The sequence below is a fragment of the Callithrix jacchus genome, chromosome 4, assembly GCF_049354715.1.
Source record: "Callithrix jacchus isolate 240 chromosome 4, calJac240_pri, whole genome shotgun sequence".
Classification (NCBI taxonomy): Eukaryota; Metazoa; Chordata; class Mammalia; order Primates; family Cebidae; genus Callithrix; species Callithrix jacchus.
In genome coordinates, this window is record NC_133505.1 from 151,538,966 (window position 1) to 151,564,792 (window position 25,827).

Below are 25,827 nucleotides of genomic sequence, written 5' to 3' on the forward strand. Positions count from 1 at the left end.
AGACCCCTCCCAAGAAGGCAACGCAAGGAAGAATGAGACGACCTTGACTCTTGCATCATTCACAGAGCCTCAGAGATGATTTGCACGTTGTAGTATTTGCAGCAAGTGTTGCAGAATTACCAGGACAAAGAGGAGAAAGCCACCATGCTCTGGCTAGTAATCCATATGTTGAGTGAAAAGAGAATAGGAAGTAAATTATGAACACACAAAAGGAATGTTTGGTCTGTGCAGGAGTCCAAGGTGGCAGCAGTTCTGAAAGAGGCTCAGCTGCACATCCAAGGTCCAGCTGACGGGTCTGGAAGTTCTTCTCAGCCCTGATGAGCTATAAAATGAGGACAAGTGACTCAGCCACAAAAATTCCATCGACAGAGGACGGCTTTGTGTCATTATGAACATGGTCCCAGTTTTCAGCAACACTTCTAGGTGGATAAACATATTAACACATTTGGTGTTTTCTTCTTTTCTTCTTTTTTTGAGACAGTGTCTTGCTCTGTCACTAGGGTAGAGTGCAGTTTTGTTCTATTATTTTTCGTTAAATAGGAAAATAATTTGTTCTGTTATTTTTTGTTATACCACACATGCCTATTTTCTGTAGTTTGATTTTGTAGTTTGATTTTGAAACTTTATGTAATAGGTAATAGCCGAGCGCAATCTTGGCTCACTGCAACCTCTGACATTCTGGTTCAAGCGATTCTCCTGCCTCAGCCTCCCGAGTAGCTGGAACTACAGGCACACTATGCCCAGCTAATTTGTGTGTGTGTGTGTGTGTGTGTGTGTGTGTGTGTATATATTTTTTTTTTTTGGTAGAGACAGGGTTTCACCATGTTGGCCAGGATGGTCTCAATCTCTTGACCTTGTGATCCACATGCCTTGGCCTCCCAAAGTGTTGGGATTACAGGTGCGAGCCACTGCACCTGGCCATGGTGATTTCTTCTACTGGTTCTTTGGACTCCTAAAGAAAAAATTCCCTCCTCAGCTCCTCCCCTCAAACCTGAGAGGAAGAGCAGGGATGCTCCTCCATTTTCAAAACTAAACGAGATTCGTAATGACAATTAAACAACTAAATGACAATTAGAAAAGGGGATAGATTACACTGGATTTCAAGTAGATGAGGTACTTTTTTCAGAGCCAACTGGCCTTGACTTTTCCCACTGCCTTCTCCCACCGCCCCCCAGCCCGGTCTGTGTGCCACTCCTGGAGCTCACCAGTTTATTATTAATCTGCTTCTTCCTCTTCCTTTTTTTCCATTTACTAGAAAAACCCTGACCCTGCCTCTGCAATGACCTGTAACTCTTTATTCCTCCCAAATACTGTTAAAGATTTACCTCTTTTGGAAACATTTACAAGCTAATCCCACCTGTCTCCACTTTTTTCCCAGTAGTTTATGATTGCCTGGAATAGCAGGTTCTCTTGCTCACTGACGCGTGCTTGCCTTTGTGTGCTGGCGTAATGTGAGGTGGATTGCCCCGTCGCCACTGTGAACTACTTTAGGTCACAGCTGTCTCTCATAGTGTGCAAATCCCCACCCAGCGTAAGGCGGAGGGCAGTGACATTGTTCATTCATTTGTTGGACTCCAAGATTTGTGCAGGAGATAAAACAGTATAAAGAGACTTGGTTCTCACACTCAAGGACTCATATTTGGAGAGAGAACGTTGCATGTGAACCCAGTGCCCTGCTTAGAAAAGATTCCTGTTGTCCTCAGAATGGAATGGCCTTTGCCTGGCTCACCTTTCTGTCTGCCTCATTCCCTCTGCTCCACTGGGCGTCACCATTTCATTACCCATTAAGGACAGAAATGATAAACTCTGTATTCTGTTCCTCCTGCCTAAAAAACACTTGTCCTAGCTCTTTGTATAAGTTGGTGCAAAAGTAATCGCGGTTTTTGCCATTAAAAGTAAGTTTAGGATATTTCATTAAGAGTAATGGCAAAAACCGCGATTACTTTTGCACCAACTTAATGTTTCTGTTCTTCCCTTAGCTAAGACATTTCATTTCTGCCAGTCTCAATGTTTTTGACCATCTCTCTTTTAATGAGGTTTTCTATCGCATCTCATAAAACTGTTCTTTTCCTTACGTGGCACTTCTGGTGCTTGTTTTAGGCGCTAAGGCAAAGTGTCAGTCATAATTTTTAATATTCTCTTTATTTACTTATTGTTTGCCTCGCTAAATGAACTAAGCTTTCATGGGAGGGATGAGTCTGTGTTCTCTACTTAGGACCTCATGCAGTTTCTGGCTCAGAGCAGGGGTTGCTTTAGGACATACCGAGTGAATGATTTGAGTTTGCAGGTTATGCAGCAGTATGCCAGAAGACATAGATGTCCAAGGAGATTTATGGCAGCACTTTTTAATAGTAAAACTTATTCAATGTTGGTATATTTATCAACATATTACAGCAACGAAAAAATCAATGGACTAGTAATCAGCGTCAACGTGATTTAATCTTAGAACTATAAAGTTAAACGAAAAAATTAAATGACAGAAAAAATTGTAATGCTTTGCTCCATTTATATGTAGTTCAAAACCGCGCAAAACTAACTGCTATATTATTTAGGGATACATATACACTTCTAAAAACAAAGTGAAATACAAAGGTGAATGGTTACCCCTGCGATGGTGAGAGGATGTAATTAGGAAGGATTTCCAAGGGGCTTCCAAGATATTGGTAACATTCTATTTTTTTTAGCTGTGTGATGGACTAATGGGTATTTGTTCTATTATTTTTCGTTAGACCACACATGCCTATTTTCTGTATTCCTTTGTAGTTTGATTTTGAAACTTTATGTGATAGGTAATAGCAGAGAAGCAGAATGAAGTATGTTCCCAGGAGGGAGAGAGCCCTTTTACTATGAAGAAGAAGGCAGGTTTCCTTGATGAGTGGGCCTATGAGCCAGGCTATAAAAGGCACCTGGGCTTTAGGCACAAGGCAGTTAATTCGGGTTAAGAAGAGAAGGAGTTACCTGTGTGAGAATTAGGGTGTGGATGGTGTTCGGGGAACATCAAGTCAGAGTCTGAATGGAATAGCTTAGCTCTTGGTCCAATATCCAGAAATTTCCTTAAAGTTAGTTTAGGTCAATGTGATGCTCATTTCTTTTCTGAAATTCCTCTCAGTTTTGTTCCTCAGACTCTTGTGTTGTATTTCAAGTTTGGATATTTTTCTTCATATAATGGGAAGCCATGAGCCATTTTCTGTGTTGTGGGAGTTTAGAGACAGGGCCAGAGATGGATGTATGCTTTGGGGAATATCTAAGAAAGACCGAAGGGCAGAGGAGAACAGAGAATGGGTAAATAGTTCAGGTGAAGGATGGTTAAGGCTGAGCTGGCTGGGAGTTGTAGCAGGGGAGATGAGCGTCTAGATTTTTAAGGCTGCCTGAGGAAGAACTGATGACTAGGGGAATTGGGTAGTTGGTAAATTGTGGAGGGTGGAGGAAGGGAGGATGTTAGGATATTTCAAGGTTTGAAGACTGGATTTCAGTGTGACAAGAAGGCCAGGCCTTTATGGGCAGAGTTTCCTGAAAGAGAATAATGTAGCTCTTGTAGTGAACAGAGCAATGAGACATGGGTCAAGTGTTGAGGCAGGAGATCAGCAGGAGAAAAGATAATCTGGAGACATCCAGAAAGAAGCAGTAACAGAAATAAGGGGAATGAGTGCGGGCCTGAGGCTCACGGAGCAAAAGGCCAGATATGAAACCTTAAGCTCTGCCTGTATTTATGAGGTGCTTGGGGAAGAGGAGATAGGAGAGATGCTAAAAAATAAAAAAAAATTAAAAAAAAAAGTCACATAGCTTGAGACCTGGAGAAGTGTCACAGAAGCCCAAGATTGGGTGCTAAACAGTGTTCATTTTCTGCAGAACAGGAAAATGATGATGTATTTCTATTCCATCCCCTGCGCCTTGTATGTGGGATTAAAGGAAAGTCAGAAGGTTGGATAGAAAATGATTCTGCTGTTTGTTTCATTTACCACATGACTGAGCTGTCATCTGTCTCCCTTTGAAACGAGAAAATCTTAATCATAATTTTCTATGATTTAAATGTAGTCACTTCTTTAAAGGTACCAGAATGTGACACACTTCAGGGTGATTTATGCTTGACTTAAGCACTAAGGCAAAGTGTCAGAGTAAATCACTAAAAATTGAAGACATGATAGTCTGTGGGATATGGCAAATTAGTGTCACTGCTACAGAGTGTATCACCAGCGAGACTTCAGAAAGAAATGCAAGGACAGCCTGATTCAGGAAACAGGCTTTTTGGAATTTGGTCTGTTGTCACCTCGTGCCATGTGGAGATCCAATAGCAGTGCTGTGTTACTGGCATAATCAGTGTTGGAATTCAGAAAACGTAGAGCCTTTGGCAATATTTGGACATGTTTCTTGGTGTCTGTGGAGAGCTGTAGTTCCCTAGCTACTGCTCTTTATTAAGCAGTTTCCTTTGTCAGGTACCTGGCTTCTGCCCTCTAGAGGTTTACAAGTGAAAACTGTACAGTTGACCCTTGACACCCAAAACCTAACATTAGCAGTCAGTTAACACATATTTGATACGCTATTATTATATATTCTTACAACAGAATAAGCTAGAGAAGAGAAAATATTAAGAAAACCAAAGAAGAGAAAATGTATTTAATATTTATTAAGTGGAAGTGATCATCGTAAGGGTCTTCATCCTCATTGATTTCACGTTGAGTAGGCTGAGGAAGAAGAAGAGGGGTTGGTGTTGCTGTCTCAGGGGTAGCAGAGGCAGAAAGGGTAGAGGAGGTGGCAGAGGAGGCAGGAGAGGCAGGCACACTCGGTGTTTAACTTTAATTGAAAAAGATCCACGTATAAGTGGACCCTCACAGTTCAAACTTGCACTGTTCATGGGTCAACTGTACATTGTAAAAGAATGAGGTAAGAATGACAATAAAAATTCCAGATGGTTCTTAGTTTTTTTGACACCATCTCTAACTCATATGAAGCTTATTTGACTTATTTTTGTTATTAGCTTAACTTTACCAATGATAAATTTGACATCTGAAGGAAATGGATCTATTATCCAGAGTTGTATGTTTATGTGTGTCTTTTTCCGTTTTAAAAAAAGTCTTCCCTGTTGTTTTTGAAATCATTTTAATCTGTATGAGTTTTAAAGCAATTCTTTTATATTGTAGATAACTTGAAAAAATAAGTAATTCTGTAGTACTCAGACAGCTAGCATGGACACATTTCATATGTCTTTAGAAATTCAAAATTAGTAGTTATTCAGTGGCTACAAATGGATAAATACAAAGGAAGCTTTTGTTCATTTTAGTTAACTGTCAAAATATGTCATTTTTTTTTAAGAGAACAGTTTATGCATCAGGCAGAGAGAAAGAAGTAGGTTTTATATGTATATAACCTTATTTTTTCTCTTTGCCTCTTATTTTTTAATGATAAAAAGTTAAATATATAACACATATATATAAAACCAACTGTTTTCTCTTTGCCTCTTATTTTTTCTCTTTGCCTCTTCTTTTTTTAATCCTAAAAAATGAAAAAATAAGAAAAAATAGGATTAGAATTCTACAAGTCTGATTTTTTTAATGCTAAAAGGTTAAATACAGAAACAGAGGAAGAATTTTGTAAAAACTGATTTCTGTGAGCAGACCTTAAATCAATGCGGGCTCTAATTTTCCTTATCCGTGTGTTTAGATTTGGAAGAGTCATCTCCACATTCAATAAATGTATAGATAGGTGTAGTTTGATAATCTGCTTTGTCTCTTTGTTTTCAGTTAGTGAATGAATGACTCAAAATAGGTTAAATAAAAAAAAAAGATTTCATCGTTTTCATCTCAATTCCTCCTCCAGGCCTCTGCAGGCCTCCCCTTGGGCAGTGTGTGCCTGGCCCATGTGTTCCTACTGTCTGTTTCACTGTAAGCAAAAGCCACTCACATGTAAGCCACACACCCCCCACCCTGCAGTCCACCATTCCTTGGAGCCTCTGGGCTTGACTGAATTCTTGCTTTTGCTCAAGCATTTCTCTCCACCCGGAATTCTTTCCTCACTTCATCTGTTTTTCAAGGCCCATTTCAAATCGCAGCTCTCCAGGGAGCCTTTTCCAGTAGTCCTTCCTCTCCGAGAAGTAGCAGCTCTCGTGGATATTGCGTATTCTTCATGGAGGGCATGTTTATTCCTCCTCTTAGTAAAGCCATCAGTATGTTTTTGAGAGCAGGGACTCTGCCTTCCCCTCCTGTGCACACCCTCCTGGCTCCAGCCCCAGCCGTGCCCACCATAGATGTTGTACACATGAAGAGAAAGAATGGGAGCAAATTTGTGAAGACTGATGGATGTGGAGTCTGTCCTGGGAAGCTCTAGTATTTCTTCTTAGCTACAGGTCACCTCTGTGTTAGAGCATCATCGGAAGCAAACCAGGTTAGGGCCACATTGTGACAATCTTATAGATCAGGCTTGATTCAGTAGACAATAGAAAGCTGTTATTTTTCTACAAAACCTGTTTTTTAAAACAGCAACTTCAGTAACTTTGAATGTAATGATGTACATGATAAAAAAACTGTTTAAGAACAATTAGTTTGGCTGTGACACCAAGAATGAAGAGGAGAGCAGTGCTCAGGCTATTTGCAGGAGTTAAGATGAGGAAAACAGTGAACTAGTTAAGAAGTGCCGCCATTTGGAGTAAGCTTGGAGATTTATGCCTTGCTACATTTAAAAGCAAAAAGAGCCTAGCAAAGAAAAAGCCAGAAACAGGAAGTAGGAAAAATTCATATTCCAAAGAGCAAAACATGGGATAAGACTGAGAAGCGACAGAGTTCAGATTCAGAAGTATGGACGTGTGGTAAAGTGTAAGAATGGCAATGTATTTCTTTCTTTAAAAGTTGAAATTAACTAAAAAGGATAGATTCTTAAATTGAAGGATCAAACTAAATACTTGAGACTAGAAATGCATTTGTTTCGATGTTGTTATGTAATGTAATGACTGTACACATTCCTCCTTCTCCCCTGGTTAGTGGATCTCTTAGAGTTGAGTACGACAAATGAAATTTTCAAACAGCACAAGCTGAACCAAAATGACCAGCTCCTCAGTGTTCCAGATGTCATCAATTGTCTGACAACAACTTACGATGGACTCGAGCAAATGCATAAGGACCTGGTCAACGTTCCACTCTGTGTGGACATGTGTCTCAACTGGTTGCTCAATGTTTATGACACGTAAGTTTGTATTTTTTCTCATTAAAATACAATCATTGAATGAAATATGTTAATTGAAAATGTCTAATTTTTTAAAGTGAATTTCTTAATAAGTGCTTTCAAATTACTTTCCTAGCGGAAATATTTATGGTCATTGTTGAAAATGAATGATTTTACAAATCATTGAGCTCTTAAAAAACAATAGAACAAAAAAGAATGGACACCTTTTGTTTTAAAATTTGGCTTCAATTTACAAAGACTGTTACATTTATAGTATTCTTTGCCAAGAAGCTAGGAAAACAATATTGCTAAGTCCTACTTCCTTCTTGTTTCATAATATCTCACAGTATTTCCTTCTTTTTTCAAAATAAAAAATTTTATATTCATTATTATCAATTATAATAATTTATTAGCTCAGAATAATCTACTCTACAATCTTTGTAATGAAGAGTGATTTGAATGGCCATGAACAAGATAGTCTCTTAATATTTGCTTTATTTGCATAGTGGTTACATTTTTTTTTTTTTTTTTGAGGCAAAATCTTGCTCTGTTGCCCAGGCTGGAGTGCAGTGGCTTGATCTCAGCTCACTGCAACCTCCACCTCCCAGGTTCAAGCGATTCTCCTGCCTTAGCCTCTTGAGTAGCTGGGATTAGAGATGACTGCTACCACACCCAGCTAATTTTTGTATTTTTAGTAGAAACGGGGTTCTGCCATGTTGGTAAGGCTGGTCTGGAACTCCTGACCTCGTGATCTACCTGCTTTGGCCTCCCAAAGTGCTAGGATTACAGGCATAAGCCACCATGCCCAGCTGTATATATAAATAATTTATGCTACAGAACACTTTAACATCTGTCATTTAATTAGGTACTCACTGTTACATAAAGCACATTCTCAACTCCTGGCATAACTCATTTGCCATTAATTTGGCCCTTTTGAATACGACAGTGCATTTGTGAAATAATCAATTCCAGAAAGACCTGCTGTGGACTGACATTTCAGAAACATTGAGAAATTACTTATGTTCTGGTAGTGGGTTAAAGTATGCAAATATGAAATAAGAAAACTAGAACTGGGCCGGTATAGTGGCTCATGCCTGTAATCCCAGCACTTTGGAACATCGAGGCAGATGGATCACCTGAGGTCAGGAGTTTGAGACCAGCCTGGCCAACGTGGTGAAACCCTGTCTCTACTAAAAATATAAACATTAGCCAGATGGGTGGAAGCCACCTGTAATCCCAGCTACTTGGGAGACTGAGGCAGGAGAATCGCTTGGACCCAGTAGGCAGAGGTTGCAGTGAGCTGAGATCATGCCACTACACTCCAGTCTGGACGACAGAGAAAGACTTTGTCTCAAAAAAAAAAAAAAAAAAAAAAAAAAGAAAGAAAAAGAAAAGAACACTAGAACTGTCGTTTTCCTCTCATGCTCAGAAAGTTATTATCTGTTAATTAGCTACACGAAAATTTGTATTTATCAACTTATTTGATTTAGAGATAAAGAAGATAGATCATCATAACTACACACATTTAGGAGCTGATTGATTCTGTATAAGAAGTAAATAATGATGATGATAGCTTTAGCAATGAATCAACTAAAACTTCTGGATGTTTCTCTATTTCTTTTAGTTTACATGTAATAACTGTACCTGTTTATGAGGAACACAGTGATATTTCAATACATGCATACAGTTTGTAACGATCAAATCAGGGAGGTTAAAATATCCGTCACCTCAAATATATATTACTTCTTTATGTTGAGAACATTCAGAATCCTCTCATTCATCTTTGAACCTATGAGATAAGTTATTGTTCACTGTATTCCCCCTACAGTGCCAAAGAATGCTAGAAGGTATTCCCCCTACCTATATGTAATTTTGTATCAATTAATGAAACTTTCCCTATCCTCCTCTCCCTATTTTTTAATTAGAGAAGTATTTTGTCATTCGATATTCACAAATATCATCACAAAGTCTTTCTGAATAATCAAATAGCCATTTGTGCTTGAGGGCTCTTAAGACACTCACTGAAGCATGAGTCTCGGTTACCATAATGAATATGGGATTTACAGTATCCCTGTCTGATATTTTTTAATACATTTCATTTTAATGCAAATTTTAAGTTCTCCTAGGGTAAAGATTACCATTAGCCTTAATCCACCATTAAGTTGCTCTTCAGTAATTAAAATCCTGAAAAGATACTTTTTCGTAGTAAATTCACCAAAATAGTTGGTCAAAGGTGTTTTAACTACAAAGCCTGTAACTTAATTTTACATCCCAGGAAAATTGCTAAATTCATAGAATACTTAGGAAGTCCATTCAATCCTATGGAGTATGGTAGAGGCATACATCTTGAACCACATTTTAAGGAAGAACTGGAGAAGAGGTCCAGTTGCCTTCTATTGTCCGTGGCTCTGACACACTGTTTTGGTGTTCTGGGGCTGCCATAACAAAGAATGATAGACTGGATGGTTTCAACAAGAGAAGTTTGTTTCCTGACAGTTCTAGACACTAAGAGTCTGAGATCACAGTGCCAATCACGTTGAGTCTTTACTGAAGCCACTCTGGTCTGCAGATGGTCCTCTTCTCCCTGTGTCTTCACATGATTTTTCCTTCTCTGCTGCGTGCTCATCTCCTCTTCCTCTAAGGACACCAGTCCTATTGGATTAAGACCCATTCTAGTGACCTCATTTTAATTAGTCACATCTTTAAAGCCCCTATCTCCAAATACAGTCACATTGGGAGGTACTGGGAGTTAGGACCTTAGGCATATACATTTTAGGGACCACAGTTCAGTGCATAATGCACACATATGCTGTTTTCACCAGACAACTCAAAGAGAATAGTGCCACTTGGTTGGGAGGATGCAGTGTGTGAAATGGTGTGATTCATATTCCAGGGAGTTAAATGTTGGCATAGTTCCACTTCCCACCATCAAATGGGAATATGTGGGAAATGCCATACTCAGCTACTGTGTCTCATTTAGAAAGACGGTATCTCAAAATTTCTCATTTTTCATTTTATAGGAAAAAGCCTTTCAAGACTGGTTTCCCTTCTATGCAAAAGAAAGATAGCAAAGACCATGCTGGATCAGAATGGTCTCCATCATTCAGTGTAGCTTTCTACCTTGGAGAGGAGTATTGGGGATTAACCTGTGGAAAAAAACAGTTACTCTTATGACAATTGTGTCAGACAGCCAGAGCTAGTTGACCAGCTATCTCTAACAACCACGATTTATTTATTTATCTAAATGATAGTTATTAACTCTTTTTTAAGCAATAGTTCTCTTTGAGAATCATGTAGAAATTACTATCTACCCTCCAGTTAGGACATTACAGACTCATACATCTGTGAATCTGTAGAATGGTACCTTGTTCTAACACTTCTAGTCATTCAGCTACCCTGACATTCACTCACTTATCATAAATGCCTGACCACCTTCCTTCCTGTTGTGTGATACAGCCAGAACTGGTGTTTTCAGCTTCAGCCAGCTCTTGATGATGAGTGATGCATACACAGTAGATCACAGAATTCTCAAAGTAGAAGGATTTGGGGATCTTTAATTCTGCCCTTTTCTCTTTACTAATTGAAAACCTCACCCAGTGAGATGGGAGAATTTATCTACCTATTGTGTATTAGTCATAATTAAAGAACTAATATTCAGAGTCTTTTTATAATCATTTGATTATTCTTACAATATTGCCATATCTATGAAAAACAGTACTTTATTATAAGTAAACTGTTTTTTTTCTTTTCCAACTTTAACATGTACCCAACTCCTCCTGATATTCTGAACTTTGTAAACATAATTTATTTTCATCTGTCATGGATGACAAGAATTCAGATTTTTGGTTCTGGTTCTTGTGTGAGTTAGCAGCTACTTAATGTTGGCATCTTAATTTCTCATCTGAAAAATTGAGATAAAAATATCCACTCTGCTTACCACACAAAAGGTGATTATGAAGGGTTAATGAATTGATATATGTAAAATGTACTTTATAAAGTTAAAATTGATTGTATTTATGAATTCACAGCCTCACTCAGTCATCTTCCCAGGTTAAAAAGTCTTAATTTCACAATCTTCCTTCTGGATTTAATGGAAATCAAAAGCATTTAAATTACGCTTTAAAGCAATAGTGTGGAGTATTTGGCTTAAATATATTTTTTTCCTACCGAAAATAGTAACCTCATTTGCTGCAGTGTCATTTTTTCCACTATTCCAAAGATGGTATAATTTTAGAAAGTAAATACCTTTACAGTTAAACTAATTTTGAGAGTCAACCAGTTATCCTTGATGTAAGTCTTTGTCCCACCTGAATACATCTTATCTTTGATGCTCACACCCCTGCCTCTGTGTCCTTGCTTAGGCTTTCTCTGCAGTACTCTATTTTCCCCTACTTGGGGCGGTCATGCCATGACATGCCTTCTGTGTCTGATTTTAGATTTATCGTCTCTGTCACATGTTGTGAGACTAATGACTACCTAGACTAAATCACTAATCACTGATGACTAGGCAGTCACAATGATTTTGTACTTGATTTTTTGATTTCTATACATAAAGGATTGTTTCACATGTTTTCTAGTTGTGTCCTTATCTTGGCTTCCTCAGCTGGTGTGTGAGTTCATCAGGGGTAGGAATCATGTCTTCTGCTTTTCTCTTGGTCCCATCAGTACACAGAGCAATGCCAGGACCCCAGTAAGCCTTCCTAACTGTTGACAATGTCATGAGTGGATGATTGACAGCATCATTGTCTTCCTGATGGTGTTCCTTTCTTGTGTTGTGACAGTAGAGTGTGGGGTCATGCTTTGATTCATATTATTTTGACCATTTTCCCTGTAGGGATCACTTTATCCTTAGCCACATTCATGTACTTGTCTCAACCCATTCACAAAGCCTTCTGTTACCCTCTGCAAGTCTATTGTCTGACTGTGTCTAGAGAGTAATAATTTCCTGCTTTTGAAAGGAAGCAAATGTTGTCTGTTTCATGTGACTCCTAAAAAAATATAAAGTAGAAACGTAATTTGTAACATGGCTCACTGTAGAGTTAATTTGAAACTAGTGTTTCCGTAATTGTGAGAAACTGTAATGAGTATATTAATTTAGAAATTCTCCTTAGAAGGGCTATGTTTCTTTTAATAATAAGTATTAATTATTTCATAGGTTAATTCTGAATGTCATATACATTCATACAAAGGGTTCAGTAAGTTTGTTAGATATGATTTAATATAAATTATAAACTCTAGCCTATTGAGGGAGTACTTTGAGAATACATTGCACCAATCCCTAAGCATATTTGTCTTTTTATGTATTTCATACTTTATATTTCTAAATATGTATACAGAAACTTCCTTGAATACACATAATTTGAGAATGGAATAATATCAATTAGTATTAGTAAAAATAGCAATAAAATCAAGCTTTAAATACAGTTTGGCAAGAAGAATGCTTAAAATTAAAGTTGCATGATATAAATATTTATGTTTATAAAAGCACAAATTGTTAACTTTTTTACATTTATATGTTTATATAAACATTTCACTTTAGGTTTTAAGTGTGCTATACTTGTATATTAAAAATATATAAGAAAATTGACAATAAATGCCTAAACTGAAAACAGATTCTAAATCTGCAGTAATAAAGATAGCAACAAAGGCTTTTTTTCTGGACTGTATGTTACTCCATAGCAAGGATCCTATCTTACTAATTTTTGTAATTATCTTCCAATCTCTAGGACTGGAACTACTGTGACTAACATTTGATCGATTACTCAAAATTCTTTGATAAGCAATGAAATTAAGAAAACTCTGTGCTTTTAAAGATAAAATAAAATTTCTCATCTACTCGGCTTATAAGTGAAATAGAAATGACCTGTCATTAGCATTGTGTAAAACTGTGTTCCAGTTTTGATTAATTAATACATTCTGGTTTTAATTATAATTTGATACTTCCCCAAATAGAGATTTCACATCTAAGATCACTGATGATTAAAATTGTAATAATAATTTACAAAAACTGCATTGACAGAAAATTAACTATATACTAAGGATTTAACTTAAAATTAACTATATACTAAGGACTTGCTGAATACTTAAATACCAATATTTATGCTTAATACTTAATTATGCTTATTCAGCAAGTTATAAGCCCTTAGGATACAGTCAGCTTTCGAGTCTGTTTTGTTTTTTGCTATCTCACTAGACTTTTCTTGCTGTATGAAGTCACATGTATACTGTGTGTACATCTAACTATTTTGAATCTTGCATCTATAATTATTAACAGATAAGTTTAATTCATAGTATTTTTAAAGGTGAAATCTTTTCAGCTTTATAATGATCATTTTCATTTTGCTTTAATTTGTCCTTCATAGTTCATGTGTCATGTGCAAAGTGACTTCAGGCTGTGTAGTCTTCTGGACTTGTTCAAACGCAATGTTATTATGTGTCTTGAAATTACAATATAGGTTTAATATTAATTGTTGAAAGTTAATAGAAATGTTGCATCTTTAAGATACAATTATTTTTAATGCTTTACTCTCAAGAAAAGAGTCATTTAGAAACAATTAACATGCCATATACAGTTTTAAATGCATCTAACACATTAAGATTCTTATAATTTTAGGGGTCGAACTGGAAAAATTAGAGTGCAGAGTCTGAAGATTGGATTGACGTCTCTCTCCAAAGGTCTCTTGGAAGAAAAATACAGATGTATGTAAAACCTTTCATATACCAACAGTGTTTTAGTGATAATAATGATTATAGCAATTTAATGGGGACTTAGATTATATAATTTGCTAGTAATAATAGTTTGTGCTCTTTTTTAACCCTTACTCTGCCTATACTAAATTAGACGAAAGGGTGGCAGTGCAAAGACATGGGCCTTTGTGTGAAATGAAAAGCTGATTATAGGACTAAGAGATGAGGTGCCTGGATGGAGTGAGACCCAACTACAAATTATATTTTATTTAATTCTTAGAATAATCTCCTCACGATGTGGGCATTGGGATTTCCACTTTGTGGCTGAGAAAATTAATGCTGAGATAGGTTAAGAGTCTGTCTAAGACTGAAAAGTCAGTAAGTGACAGGGCTAGAATTAGATACTAGGTTTTTCTAACTATAAATCCCAAACTTTTTATTTCTTTATACTTTCAATGCTTAAAAAAAAAGATGAACCAGAACCTTTATGGACATAGACAATAATCTTACATAAACATATTTTACAGTTGTGACAAAATAACAGTGGTTTTTAAAAATGTTATTGTATTTGGATTTATCAAATAAATCAACAGTGTTCCTTTACCTGCCAGTTAATGAAAGGTATCTGGGTTTTGGAAAAGGTTTGTGCTTGGGAGCCAAGGAGACCTGTCTTCAAATCTCTACCACTTAGTAGCTGAGTGTCTTCGGGCAGATTGTGTGATCCCATTGAGTATTGCCAACTAAGAGGTAATAGTATCCGCATTTTACAGTTCAGGAAGCTGAAATTTAGCAAATTTTCTTCAACTGAAAAATGAAACTAATAATTCCTGCTTGGAAAATAATTAGGAGTAATGTTTAAGGTACCTAGAAATAGCAGTTGTTGAATAAATGGTAGCAATTGCCTCTGAGTCCCCAAATCCTTAACTACTATCACATATCTTTTGATTTAATTTTGTCCTTAAAATGTGAATTTGATCCCACCATGTATATCCCTAGATGATTCTTTATAGAGAAATCCATACCTCTGTGCAAAAGGATTAGGGATCTTCTGTGAATGGAAAGATACTAAAAAACAATAGGATATTTGATTATAGGACCTGTAAACTAAGTTCAGTTTTGTGTCTTATGTGAACATGCATACATTTTAAAAGCTTTTATTTTCTGGTATTGCTGTGAGGTTATTTGATTTTGAATTTCAGGTCTAGATCATGATGACTTTTTTTTCCTGCATAATTTGACAAGAATGTCAGTGAAAAGGGATGTGGGCTTGTAGGAAATGAAAAGCTGATTGTAGGATTAGGAAGTGGGGTGCCATGATGGAGTGAGAGCCTGGTTCGCCATGCAGAAAAAAAGCTTTGCACAGGGCTTTTGCTTCGTGGCACTTTATCCAGAATTTAAGTAGCTTTCAGAATTATGATCATGAAAAGATATAATTTCCAAAGCTGAAAAAGTTACCATGTTATCATTATCAGAAAAGGAAAATATTAATGAAAATATCCAAGTTCCAAAATTAGAAATGGATTTTTTCTCATTTTTGATTTAGGGTTTCGTGCACTCCTGAAACAATCAGGGTTCTCTAAAAGTAACAGTTATATTACAAAGTGGAGCTTACTCTGAAATGTACGCAAATTCAACCTCAAAGCTACATTGTCTGTAATTCAACATTAACTTTCAGATTTTGGAAGGGGAAGCAAAAGCCTCTGCAGTAAAATTTCTGATTATTTAATTTAATCCATGAAGCATGCCATTTTAGGACTAATTAAATAAGAAATCTCTTGGCTCATAGTCTTTAATCTGAATCTTACCGGAATATTCAGACTCTGGAGTGTTCTGGGGTTTTGTTTTGCTTTTTACTTTGAGGACCTTCACCACTGTGATTCACTGATTCAAGTTTTTATTTTCCCCACGATATCAGAACACTTCCTCATTATTATTTCCTTTATTAGAATTGATATTCAAGACAGTTTGTTCTTCAAACACAATGGCAGGGTCACCATTCGAGATCATTGGTATCTGCCTGAACATTGATTTATTGCTACAATGGCCAGTGTCTGTGTCTCCACCCCATAGCACCTTCTTCTCTTGATGCTTTCCTAAAAATATTCCTTGTTTAGGTTCTAACAGTGCCCTGGCCTTTACACTTACAGCAGGTTAGCTTCCTTGCCTCATCAAAAACGTATTTACAGACCAGGCACAGTGGCTTATGCCTGTAGTCCTATCTATTTGGGAGGCGAAGGTGGGAGGATCACTTGAGCTCCAGGAGTCAGAAGCTGCAGTGAGCCATGGTCTCACCACTGCACTCCAGCCTGGATGACAAAGCAGACCAAAACCAGAAAACGAAAACCACATGCGGGCGCGCACGCACACACCCACCCACCCACCCACCCCGCCCGCAACACAAATTTTCAAACCATCCTTTTAAAATATCATTAGCATCTCTTCTGTGCTGATTTATAAGAATTTGAGGTTTCTTTCTTTCTTTTTTTTTTCGAGATGGAGTTTCACTCTTGTTACCCAGGCTGGAGTGCAATGACGAGATCTCGGCTCACTGCAACCTCCGCCTCCTGGTTTCAGGCAATTCTCCTGCCTCAGCCTCCTGAGTAGCTGGGATTACAGGCACACGCCACCATGCGCAGCTAATTTTTTGTATTTTTAGTAGAGACGGGGTTTCACCATGTTGACCAGGATGGTCTCGATCTCTTGACCTCGTGATCCACCCGCCTCGGCCTCCCAAAGTGCTGGGATTACAGGTGTGAGCCACCGTGCCCGGCAGAATTTGAGTTTTTAGATTATGACACACTCCCTTACCCTGGCACTGCTTTTTGTATCTGACTATAATCCTGAGAGTGTGAACTTTTGTAGGAACTTTTACAAGGTTTTGCAGAAATATGTCAAAATGTCTACGGACACTTTTCTCCTTATGTTTTGTAGGTAGTTTTACCTTAATAGTGGCATAGTAGTGTAGTCTTATGCCTCAACAGAGGAAAGTTGGGCACAGTTGATCTTGCTGAAAAGGTGCACTTTTCTATGAAGATTATTACGCATATGCATCAACTTTGTATTTACTTAATATACCTCTTCCCAGGGACTGGTTTAAAATAAACATCATAATAAGACTCCTGGATATTTTATGTCTATTATAGTCTTATTTTCTTAATGAAAAGAAACGAGTAGAGCTCTAACCAAATCTAAGTGAAGAAGATGATAACAGAAATTACATTTATCTTCATTGAATTTACTTTCCCTATGTATGCTTATAATTAAAGCCATACTTCATTATAATTACTGTGTCAGTATCACTGAGCTTGGTTCAGTTTGAAATTTCACCATTGACAGTGTTAGATCTGGCCTTATTTTACTTAAAAAAAAGAGAGAATGATACTTTTTGATCTGAAACTCATTTATCAGGAACTGTTTGAAAATGATTTTTAGAACCCAAGACATAATTACTCCCCTTTCTTCTATTCTTGGAAAATTTCACATGAAGAGAATTAGATTTTCTGTGCTTTTGAATTTTTAGGACTTGAAAATTTCTTTCCAAAAAGTAATAATTTCTATAATAAAGTGGATTGCTTATATTTGAAATTTCTTCCTATTCCAAAAGTAATTTATCTTAGGATATTAGCTTTATTTTTGAAAATAATATAATAATTTTAATCTTCAAAGTATTGCATATGGTGAATAAAGGTAAACCAATACTTGACAAAATAGAAGAGTTTTAATTTTATTGAATCAAGGAAATTATAAAACAGATCAGTTTTTAAATGAATGGGAAAACCTAAAAACTGTGAAAATATGCACAAATTTTTAAATTTGATTAAATGTATTTTATTACATGAAGCAAAACAAAAATAATGTTTATAGGTAATAAGGAATGGGAGACTGGCCCAAAAAAGAAAAATCACACCTTCTTGTACTTTTTAGCACACATAAAACAGATGTGAGTATAAAAGTCTTTAAAATAAGTTACTACATATAGATTTAGTAGAATGTTGAATTTAGGCGTGAACTCAAAGTTGGTAAATCTGTTAAAATTTAAAAGTTTATTATTTAAGGCATATTTATTTCTTTGTTTTTTATTTTTTGAGTTGGGGTTACTGCTATGTTGCCCAAGCTGTTCTTGAACTCCTGGCTCAAGTGATCCTCCTGCCTTAACCTCTCCGGTAGATGGGATTACAGGCATTCACCACAGCACCTAGCTGTGTCTGTTCTTTAAATGAGTCATGAAGGAAGCTTTGTTTTGTCTCATTCTTTCTCAATAAGAAGGGAAGTTTTTATGCAGATCATAAAATTAATTCATATGCATTTATTGCATTATTTTAAAAAGGAAAATTGTGTTTATTGATTTATATTATATATGCATGATTTATGTTTATGTGTAAATAACTCATTTTTGCAGGAACAGACTAACCACATGTTTCTTAAAATAATCTAATGTCATATGTAATGCAGAATATTAAGGTCATTAGAATTCAAAAGACAGCTAATCAGATTCATGTCCTTCTGAAATTTTTTTAATCTTCATGGTTCAGTCCACATTACGAAAGATGTATTTTAAGTAGAAGAACACTGTAGGCAGATGGAAGTTAACCTCTTGCGCCTCTTTGCAGATCTCTTTAAGGAAGTGGCGGGGCCCACAGAAATGTGTGACCAGAGGCAGCTGGGCCTGTTACTTCATGATGCTATCCAGATCCCCCGACAGCTGGGTGAAGTAGCAGCTTTTGGAGGCAGTAATATTGAGCCTAGTGTTCGAAGCTGCTTCCAACAGGTGAGCTCAAAGGATCACCAGTATGTAGGATGTGTTGGGGAAGGGTTTTGAGGATGTTCTATGAAATGGAGTCAGGAACGTGGGCTGAAACCAAATGCTGGAAGACTTTAGGTACCATCCAGCAAGTGTGTGTTTTATTTCTGACGGCAAATTTGCTTCGAAAAATAGCAGCCCTTGCAAAGAGACTTGGCTGTTTTTCTTTGATAAAAATCTACAGTCTGTAACCTGTGCCATTAGATTGCTGTTTGTCCTGCCCTTTTCCTGGCCTCCTCTCTTATCACTCCTCCCTTTGCTCTCTGCTTTCCAGTTGCACTGTTTGATTTCCTTGATTCCTGCCTTAGCAGTGCCTTTGGACCTGTGTCTGCTGTTCAGCTGTTCTTCCTCCCCCTCTCCCACTGACTTTCTTTTCATCCCTAATCCTTATTTGATCTTTAGATTTTTAGCATAACTCTCACATCCTCTGAAAATCTTTCTTTGACCTTTTCTGATAATTCTATATTTTTAAAATTATATTCATCTTAATATCCTCTACCTTTTCCTTCTAATATTCAGTACAATTATAATTACATACTCAATTATATAATTCATGGCTTGGTGTTTGTTTCTTCTGTGGGAACCTAAGCTCCCCAAAGACAAGGACTGTATCTATCATTTGACTGTTGTATCCTGTCTTAGTTCATTTAGACTGCTATAACAAAATACCATCAACTGGGTGGCTTTTAAACAACAGAAATTTATTTTCTACAGTTCTGGAAGCTGTCCATAATCAAGGTGCTAGCAAATTCAGTATCTGCTGAGGACCCACCTTCTGGTTCATTGCAACCTTGCTTGCTGTGTCCTCATATGACAGAAGAAGTGAATGATCTCTCTTGGGCCTCTATTGTAAGGGCACTAACCTCATTCAAGGGGGCTGCACCCTCATGACCTAATCATTTTCTAGAGGCCCTACCTCCTTGTACCATCTCCCAAATGGTTAGGTTTTCACGTATGAATTTTGGGGGGACAAAAACATTCAGATTATTACATTTCCTGTGCCTCAAGCATAATACCTACTTTAATAAATATTTGTTAAGTAACTGAATTAAAATGTCCTAAGTTCTTTTTAAGGCAAGATTTTAAAAATATATTTACATTAAAGATGTTATCAACGTGCCAGTTTTTTGCTTTGAGACTGTGCATTCAAAAGAATGATGTACAAAGTTTTATACCGATCTAAGTTACTAATTTTAAACCGAGAAAGCACTTTAGTTTCTTTTTAATGTTTACTGCATATAAAGACATTTTAGAAATGTTACTACTGATGTTATGCATATGCATAAAGTACAAGGCTACAGATATTTTGGCAAAGCGTAGCCAGTGATTGATCATTGCTGGAGGAAAAAAAAGGCTTACACCATATCTTTGAGGAGAATTCATGTCATGGGTTATTACATTTTATAATGGCCCCTTTTCTTATTTTAGAAATACAAAAAATACCAAATGGAAATTTGAAGTATGATTTATAGTCATACATACAGGTTCACAGAATGACCTCAACAGCAACAGGAGGATGAAAGTGGTAGAAATTTAGCTTTACACATATGAAAATTACTTAGTTTTGGGACTTGAAGAGGATTGGGGAGTTTTATGTAATTTATCCTGATAAATTTGAAAATCCTGCAAAGTACATCCATAGCAATATGATTCCCATCTGATAATGTAATGGGACTGGAGCAGGACACTCAAAAATGACAGCTTTTATTTAGCATTTATCATGGTCTTCAAGTTTGTAAAATTATCAGTGAGTCTTTCACAAGTTTGTACTGTCTTAGATGAATGAGTTTTATAGAATTACTTATGTAAAAAGATGACTTTGAATTGGGTGGTTTGGGTTTTTGCTTTTGTTTCTTTTAAAACCTGAGTATATTGAAGTCTTGAAAATTTTTTACCTCTTCCTATGTGACAATTTCTGCTTTGTCTACTCTAAGTTCTAGAATTTTCTTGCCTTGAAGAACTTTAAAGGATTTGTGGCTTAACCGACATGGAAAGAGTTATACAGTTTTCCTCTTCTGCACAAATTTTCAGAAGATTATGAAGCAACAACACTTGCTACAGTTTAAAGGAAGACATTTCTTCATTTTTAATATATTTATTTTTTTTTTCACCAGAATAACAACAAACCAGAAATAAGTGTGAAAGAGTTTATAGATTGGATGCGCTTGGAACCACAGTCCATGGTTTGGCTGCCAGTTTTACATCGAGTGGCAGCAGCAGAGACTGCAAAACATCAGGCCAAATGCAACATCTGTAAAGAATGTCCGATTGTTGGGTTCAGGTAAGGTGTGCCAGCACTGGAGGTGGTTATTTTCTGTTCCCTTTGTGTAATGTCAGTGGTATGTCCACTCTCTGTTCCCATTCATTCCCATTTGGAGGTTTGCCTTCTAAATAAATGGTATGCTTAGCATGTCTCATCTATCTAAAAGTCGCATTTCTTCTTATAACTACTACATGAAGCATATTTTATTATTGTTGCTATTGTGATTGTCATTTACTTTGGTCAGAACCAGAGAGTTTTATGAATGTCTCTTTACTTAGGTCAGGAAATGATCTATGCTTGAACATTGTATGGCTGATCATAAATTTATAACCTTGATGGAATTTGGTGAATATTCTGAGGTCTTTGGGGTCAGACTTAGTAAGCAGGAAACAATGTTTAATTACCAGCTGAGAAGTAATCAAATTATTTTATGTTACTTCTGCCAAGTTTAATGTGAAGTACATTAACCCTCCTTCTTCCCATGAGGAGCACTGCTAAATGCAGTACTTTAATCAGTGTATCAGACTCTTCAGTTTGTGACCCCAAAGCAGACTGTGCAGAGTCTGTGGTTTGTCTTAAGATGGAGACTTGTGGACATCCTGGTCTGTTCCTCTTACCATATAAAGGGTCCATCTTGCATATTTGTATTTCTCTTCTCGGGAGAGTCTAGAAAATAGCCCCAGTTTAATTTGGAAATCTATTATGAAACAACATAAGCCTACTCAGTAGGGGAATTCAAGGTTTTATGTTTATCTTTTTTTTTTTTTTTTTGAGACGAAGTCTTGCTCTGTCACCCAAGCTGGTGAGCAGTGGCACAATCTCAGCTCACTACAACCTCCATCTCCTGTGTTCAAGCCATTCTCCTGCCTCAGCCTCTCAAGAAGCTGGGACTATAGGCATGACCCAGATAATTTTTTGTATTTTTACTAGAGATGGGGTTTCACCATGTTGGCCACATTGGTCTCAAACTCTTGACCTTGTGATCTGCCCTCCTTGGCCTCCCAAAGTGCTGGGATTACAGACATGAGCCACCGTACCCAGCCTTATGTGTATCTTTCATTCATACCTGAAGAGGAAGCAGCCAAGATGGTGATTCTTGGGAGAGTCAAATCAGGAGGGCTGGGATTGGTTGTTGTTGTATATAATATCAATATTAATACCTTGAATTAAACATAATTGCTTTCATTTGACTGACTTTATCAGCATAATAGTTTGTATGAAGCATATCATTGCATTCTTTGTGGATGGCTAACATAAGAAATGGAAATTCAAACATTCTCTTCTCTCATGCATTATGGTGTAGTTGGGGGGGCTAAAATATTGTGAGTTCAGAGCGCCTTGCTGCTATACATTCTAAGAGGATGAAAAGACAGGTAGTTAATGTAAAGTAGAGTGAGCATTAGCCTGGCACACAACTAAGGTAATAGATGCCCGAGTGGAAGTCAAAGGGCAAATGTAAAGTCACAGTTTAAATGCAGCAGGGTTCTTGGAATGGCTATATTTGGAGTACCTGGTAGACGCAGATGTACAGGAGAGGAAATAGCTGGAATGTGGCAAGGTCAGGCTATAACTGGGAAGATAATTCAAATGAGAGACATCATCAGAGCTAATAATCACTGCTCTTTATTGTTTATTTTATGCTAGACAATGTGGTAAGAGGTGTTGCATTTGTTATTGTAGTCACTTTTCATAAAAACTCTATAAGATTGGGAGTATTACCTCTTCTTTACACATAAAGGAACTAAGACTCCAAGATTAGTCAACTTGCCCAGGCAGTCAGTTTTACAAAGATAAAGTTGGGATTCAAATCCAGATCTCTTTGGTTCTCGAGTTTGTGTTCTTAATCAAGATGATTTTTAAAAGCAGATTCGATTTTTAGGAGAGGAGAGATTTAATATTAAGAGTTAATTAAATGATATTGAAAAGAGCAATTGATTTAAGGCACTAATTATTTGACCAAAAATATTACTCTGGATATAAACTGTAATGTGAAGCCATGGGAAATATCTAGATTAATTGACTTGGGAAGAGACTGCCATACATATACATGGCAGTGGAAGATAGGACAAATCTGAATGACCTTTAACATTTTATTTCTTAAATGAAAAATGATCTGAAGCAACTATGCAGAATATTAATATTTAACTAAGTTGTGGGTACATGGATGTTTATTGTATTCTCCCTACTTTTGAATAAACTTGAAATATTTAATAAGAAAAATATGAAAGAGTGTTATAAAGGGTGAACAACCTGAAGTGTTCGATTTTGAGGGTTTAAGTTTCTGCTAGTAGTATCAAACTGACCTGCAGATGTCTCTATGTTAGAGATGTGAAATTGACCAGCAGGTCAGATTAAGGTTATGAGAGGATATTCAGGAGCCAGTGTATTGAGAGCTACTGCTCTGGAGTCAGGCTACTTGGATTTGAGTCCTGGATCTACTGTTTGGCACTGAGACTTTGAATAAGATACTTGGCCTTGGCTGGGCCCGGTGGCTAAAGCCTGTAATCCCAGCACTTTGGGAGGCCGACGCGGGTGGATCACAAGGTCAAGAGATCGAGACCATCCTGGTCAACATGGTGAAACCCCGTCTCTACTAAAAAATATACAAAAAATTAGCTGGGCATGGTGGCGCGTGCCTGTAATCCCAGCTACTCAGGAGGCTGAGGCAGGAGAATTGCCTGAACCCAGGAGGCGGAGGTTGCCATGAGCCAAGATCGCGCCATTGCACTCCAGCCTGGGTAACAAGCACGAAACTTCGTCTCAAAAAAAAAACAACAAAAGAAAGATACTTGACCTTCTATAACCTGCATTTCTTCAACTTCAAATTCAATGAATGTTTCCTCATAGGAATAGTTAATACATGAAAATGTCTAGGGCAGTACCTAAGTACCTATCACAAACAAAGTAGGCATTCAGTACATCATTCATGGGATTGTAGCTAAACCTATGAGTGTGTCGTTGAACATTTCCATTAAGTGGAAATACCAGAAAATCCTGGGCAATGGTGTTGCTCAGTAAAAGGCAGGGTTAGAGAGAGGTATAATAAGGGAGAGAATAGGATTCTTCAGAGAGGTAAAGAAGCATATTGTTGTGGAAGTCAAAGAAAAGGCTTTAGCAAGTTGGTAGAGATGTTTGTTAAGTGCATCAGAAAGATTCTTTGAATCAGGAGAAGTCATTAGGAATCTTAGAGAGGACTCTATCCATGTCATTATAAAGAGGGACAGCAAGTCTGAGGCTCAGGATAATACATAGGCCAGTATATGCAAACAACTTGTTTAAGAAATCTAGCTATAACTTAAAATATGTCAGGATGTTGAAAATGGTAACATGGTAAGTGATATATTGTCTTCCTTTTACTTGCATATATGTTTTTCCAGTTTTCTATTGGTCCAGTTGAAATAGGTCTCATTATCTTAGTTGTAAAGAGAGTTTCTCCGTGGCTTCAGAGAATGAATGGAAAGGCAAGTGCAGCAATGAAGACAGAAGAATATGTCTATCACAGAATAATCTTAACTTCATTCAGACTGTCTATCGAGCTTCTACCCTATATAGTCTGAATGAAGTTAAGATAAATGAGTTATATATGTAAAACTCATTTTTCCTGAACTATTATAAATACTGCTAGAGTTTTTCACTAATTACTTCCAAATTAAATGTTAATGAAATCTTAGATTTACAGAATGTTTTGGGAATTTTTTCAGGCAGAATCATACACAGTTGCTTAGTAGTAGTTGCATAAAGATATTAGAGCTTTAGTTTTCTTTCATGTAAACAAAGTGAAGGTAGGCAATCCAAGACTGTTCTCTGTGACCACCTGGGCCCTTAGTTCTGTTTTCATGCTCTGTCATTCCTAACATATGGCTTCCATCTTCAAAGTCACTTCATGCTAACAAAATGACTCTTCTGGATGTCAGATCCATTTTCCAGCCAGGAGGAAGAGGGAGCAGGCCTCTTCCGAACTGAGTCAGTTCCTTGAAATCCCAATTAGAACCCCCATCCAATAACTTCCGTTTCTATTGCACTGGTCACCACCATTAGCAGGAGAGGCTAAGAAACAGTAATTTTCTTAAGGCTCATTGCTAAAATGTGCTAACAGTACAAGGGTATGTTACCAACGAAAAAGGGAGAATGACTATCTGCCAAGGGGGTATTCAGCAGAAAACAAAATTCCATTTAGAAAGAAGATGTCAATCAGACCTGTCAAGCCATGCTGATAGGCCAAGAGATGTTAATGTATGTGATTTTTTCCAACTAGTAGCTTCCTTGGCAAAAGTAAGCTGGCTGTAGTATATGCAGAATGATTTCCTTAAGATTTATTTGCAAGTGATTTTTCAGTTCGTTTTAGAAGCTACTCAGCACTTAGTAGTTTACAGTCATATAACCTTTAAGTTTTGTTTCCATTTTCATTCTATTTGTTCTATCGTTTAATTCTTTTTCGGTAGACATGGATGTAATTTATGTTCTTCGTTCTACCAGCAATGCTGACAGAATAGCTTTGGGAGAAGTTGTTTTCCACTCAGACCCATAGAAACCTATCATCTAAGGTTTTGCTTTTGTAAATTAGATTCCACAAGTGGAAGTCAGTATGCAGTGTCATTCTCATGCCAGAGATTTTAAAACACCATTCCCATTCAAGAATGCATTGTGATCAAGGCTTTATTTAGTTTGCTCTTTGTTATGCAGTATTTCTTGATTTCTTTTTTTTCTAGTGCCTAATTCAAACCAAAGATAAAAGTGCTCATTGTTAAAAACTGTCTTTGTGAGGAAATTTTAAGATTCTTTTCTTATTGATGGTGTAATTGATATTTTAAAATTTGATGTTTCAACTTAATCGATATAATTATTTTCTTGACTTTCATTGTCCATTTATATTCAAACATTAAATCTTCTGACAAGCATATTTGTCTCCCTCTTATGTATTAAC

At 36.9% G+C, this 25,827-nt stretch overlaps 1 protein-coding gene across 15 annotated transcripts in view; it reads left to right on the forward strand.

Moving 5' to 3' along the window:
* The window catches only part of UTRN (utrophin), a 578,097-nt gene that overhangs the window by 492,348 nt on the left and 59,922 nt on the right, over nucleotides 1-25,827 (forward strand). For all 15 annotated transcript variants that reach the window (XM_008995200.5, XM_078370245.1, XM_035296914.3 and 12 more), the window contains 4 exons: nucleotides 6,972-7,173; nucleotides 13,766-13,851; nucleotides 18,450-18,607; nucleotides 20,755-20,921. In XM_008995200.5, coding sequence (XP_008993448.4) covers nucleotides 6,972-7,173; nucleotides 13,766-13,851; nucleotides 18,450-18,607; nucleotides 20,755-20,921 — 613 coding nt within the window. The remainder of the gene's footprint in view (nucleotides 1-6,971; nucleotides 7,174-13,765; nucleotides 13,852-18,449; nucleotides 18,608-20,754; nucleotides 20,922-25,827) is intronic.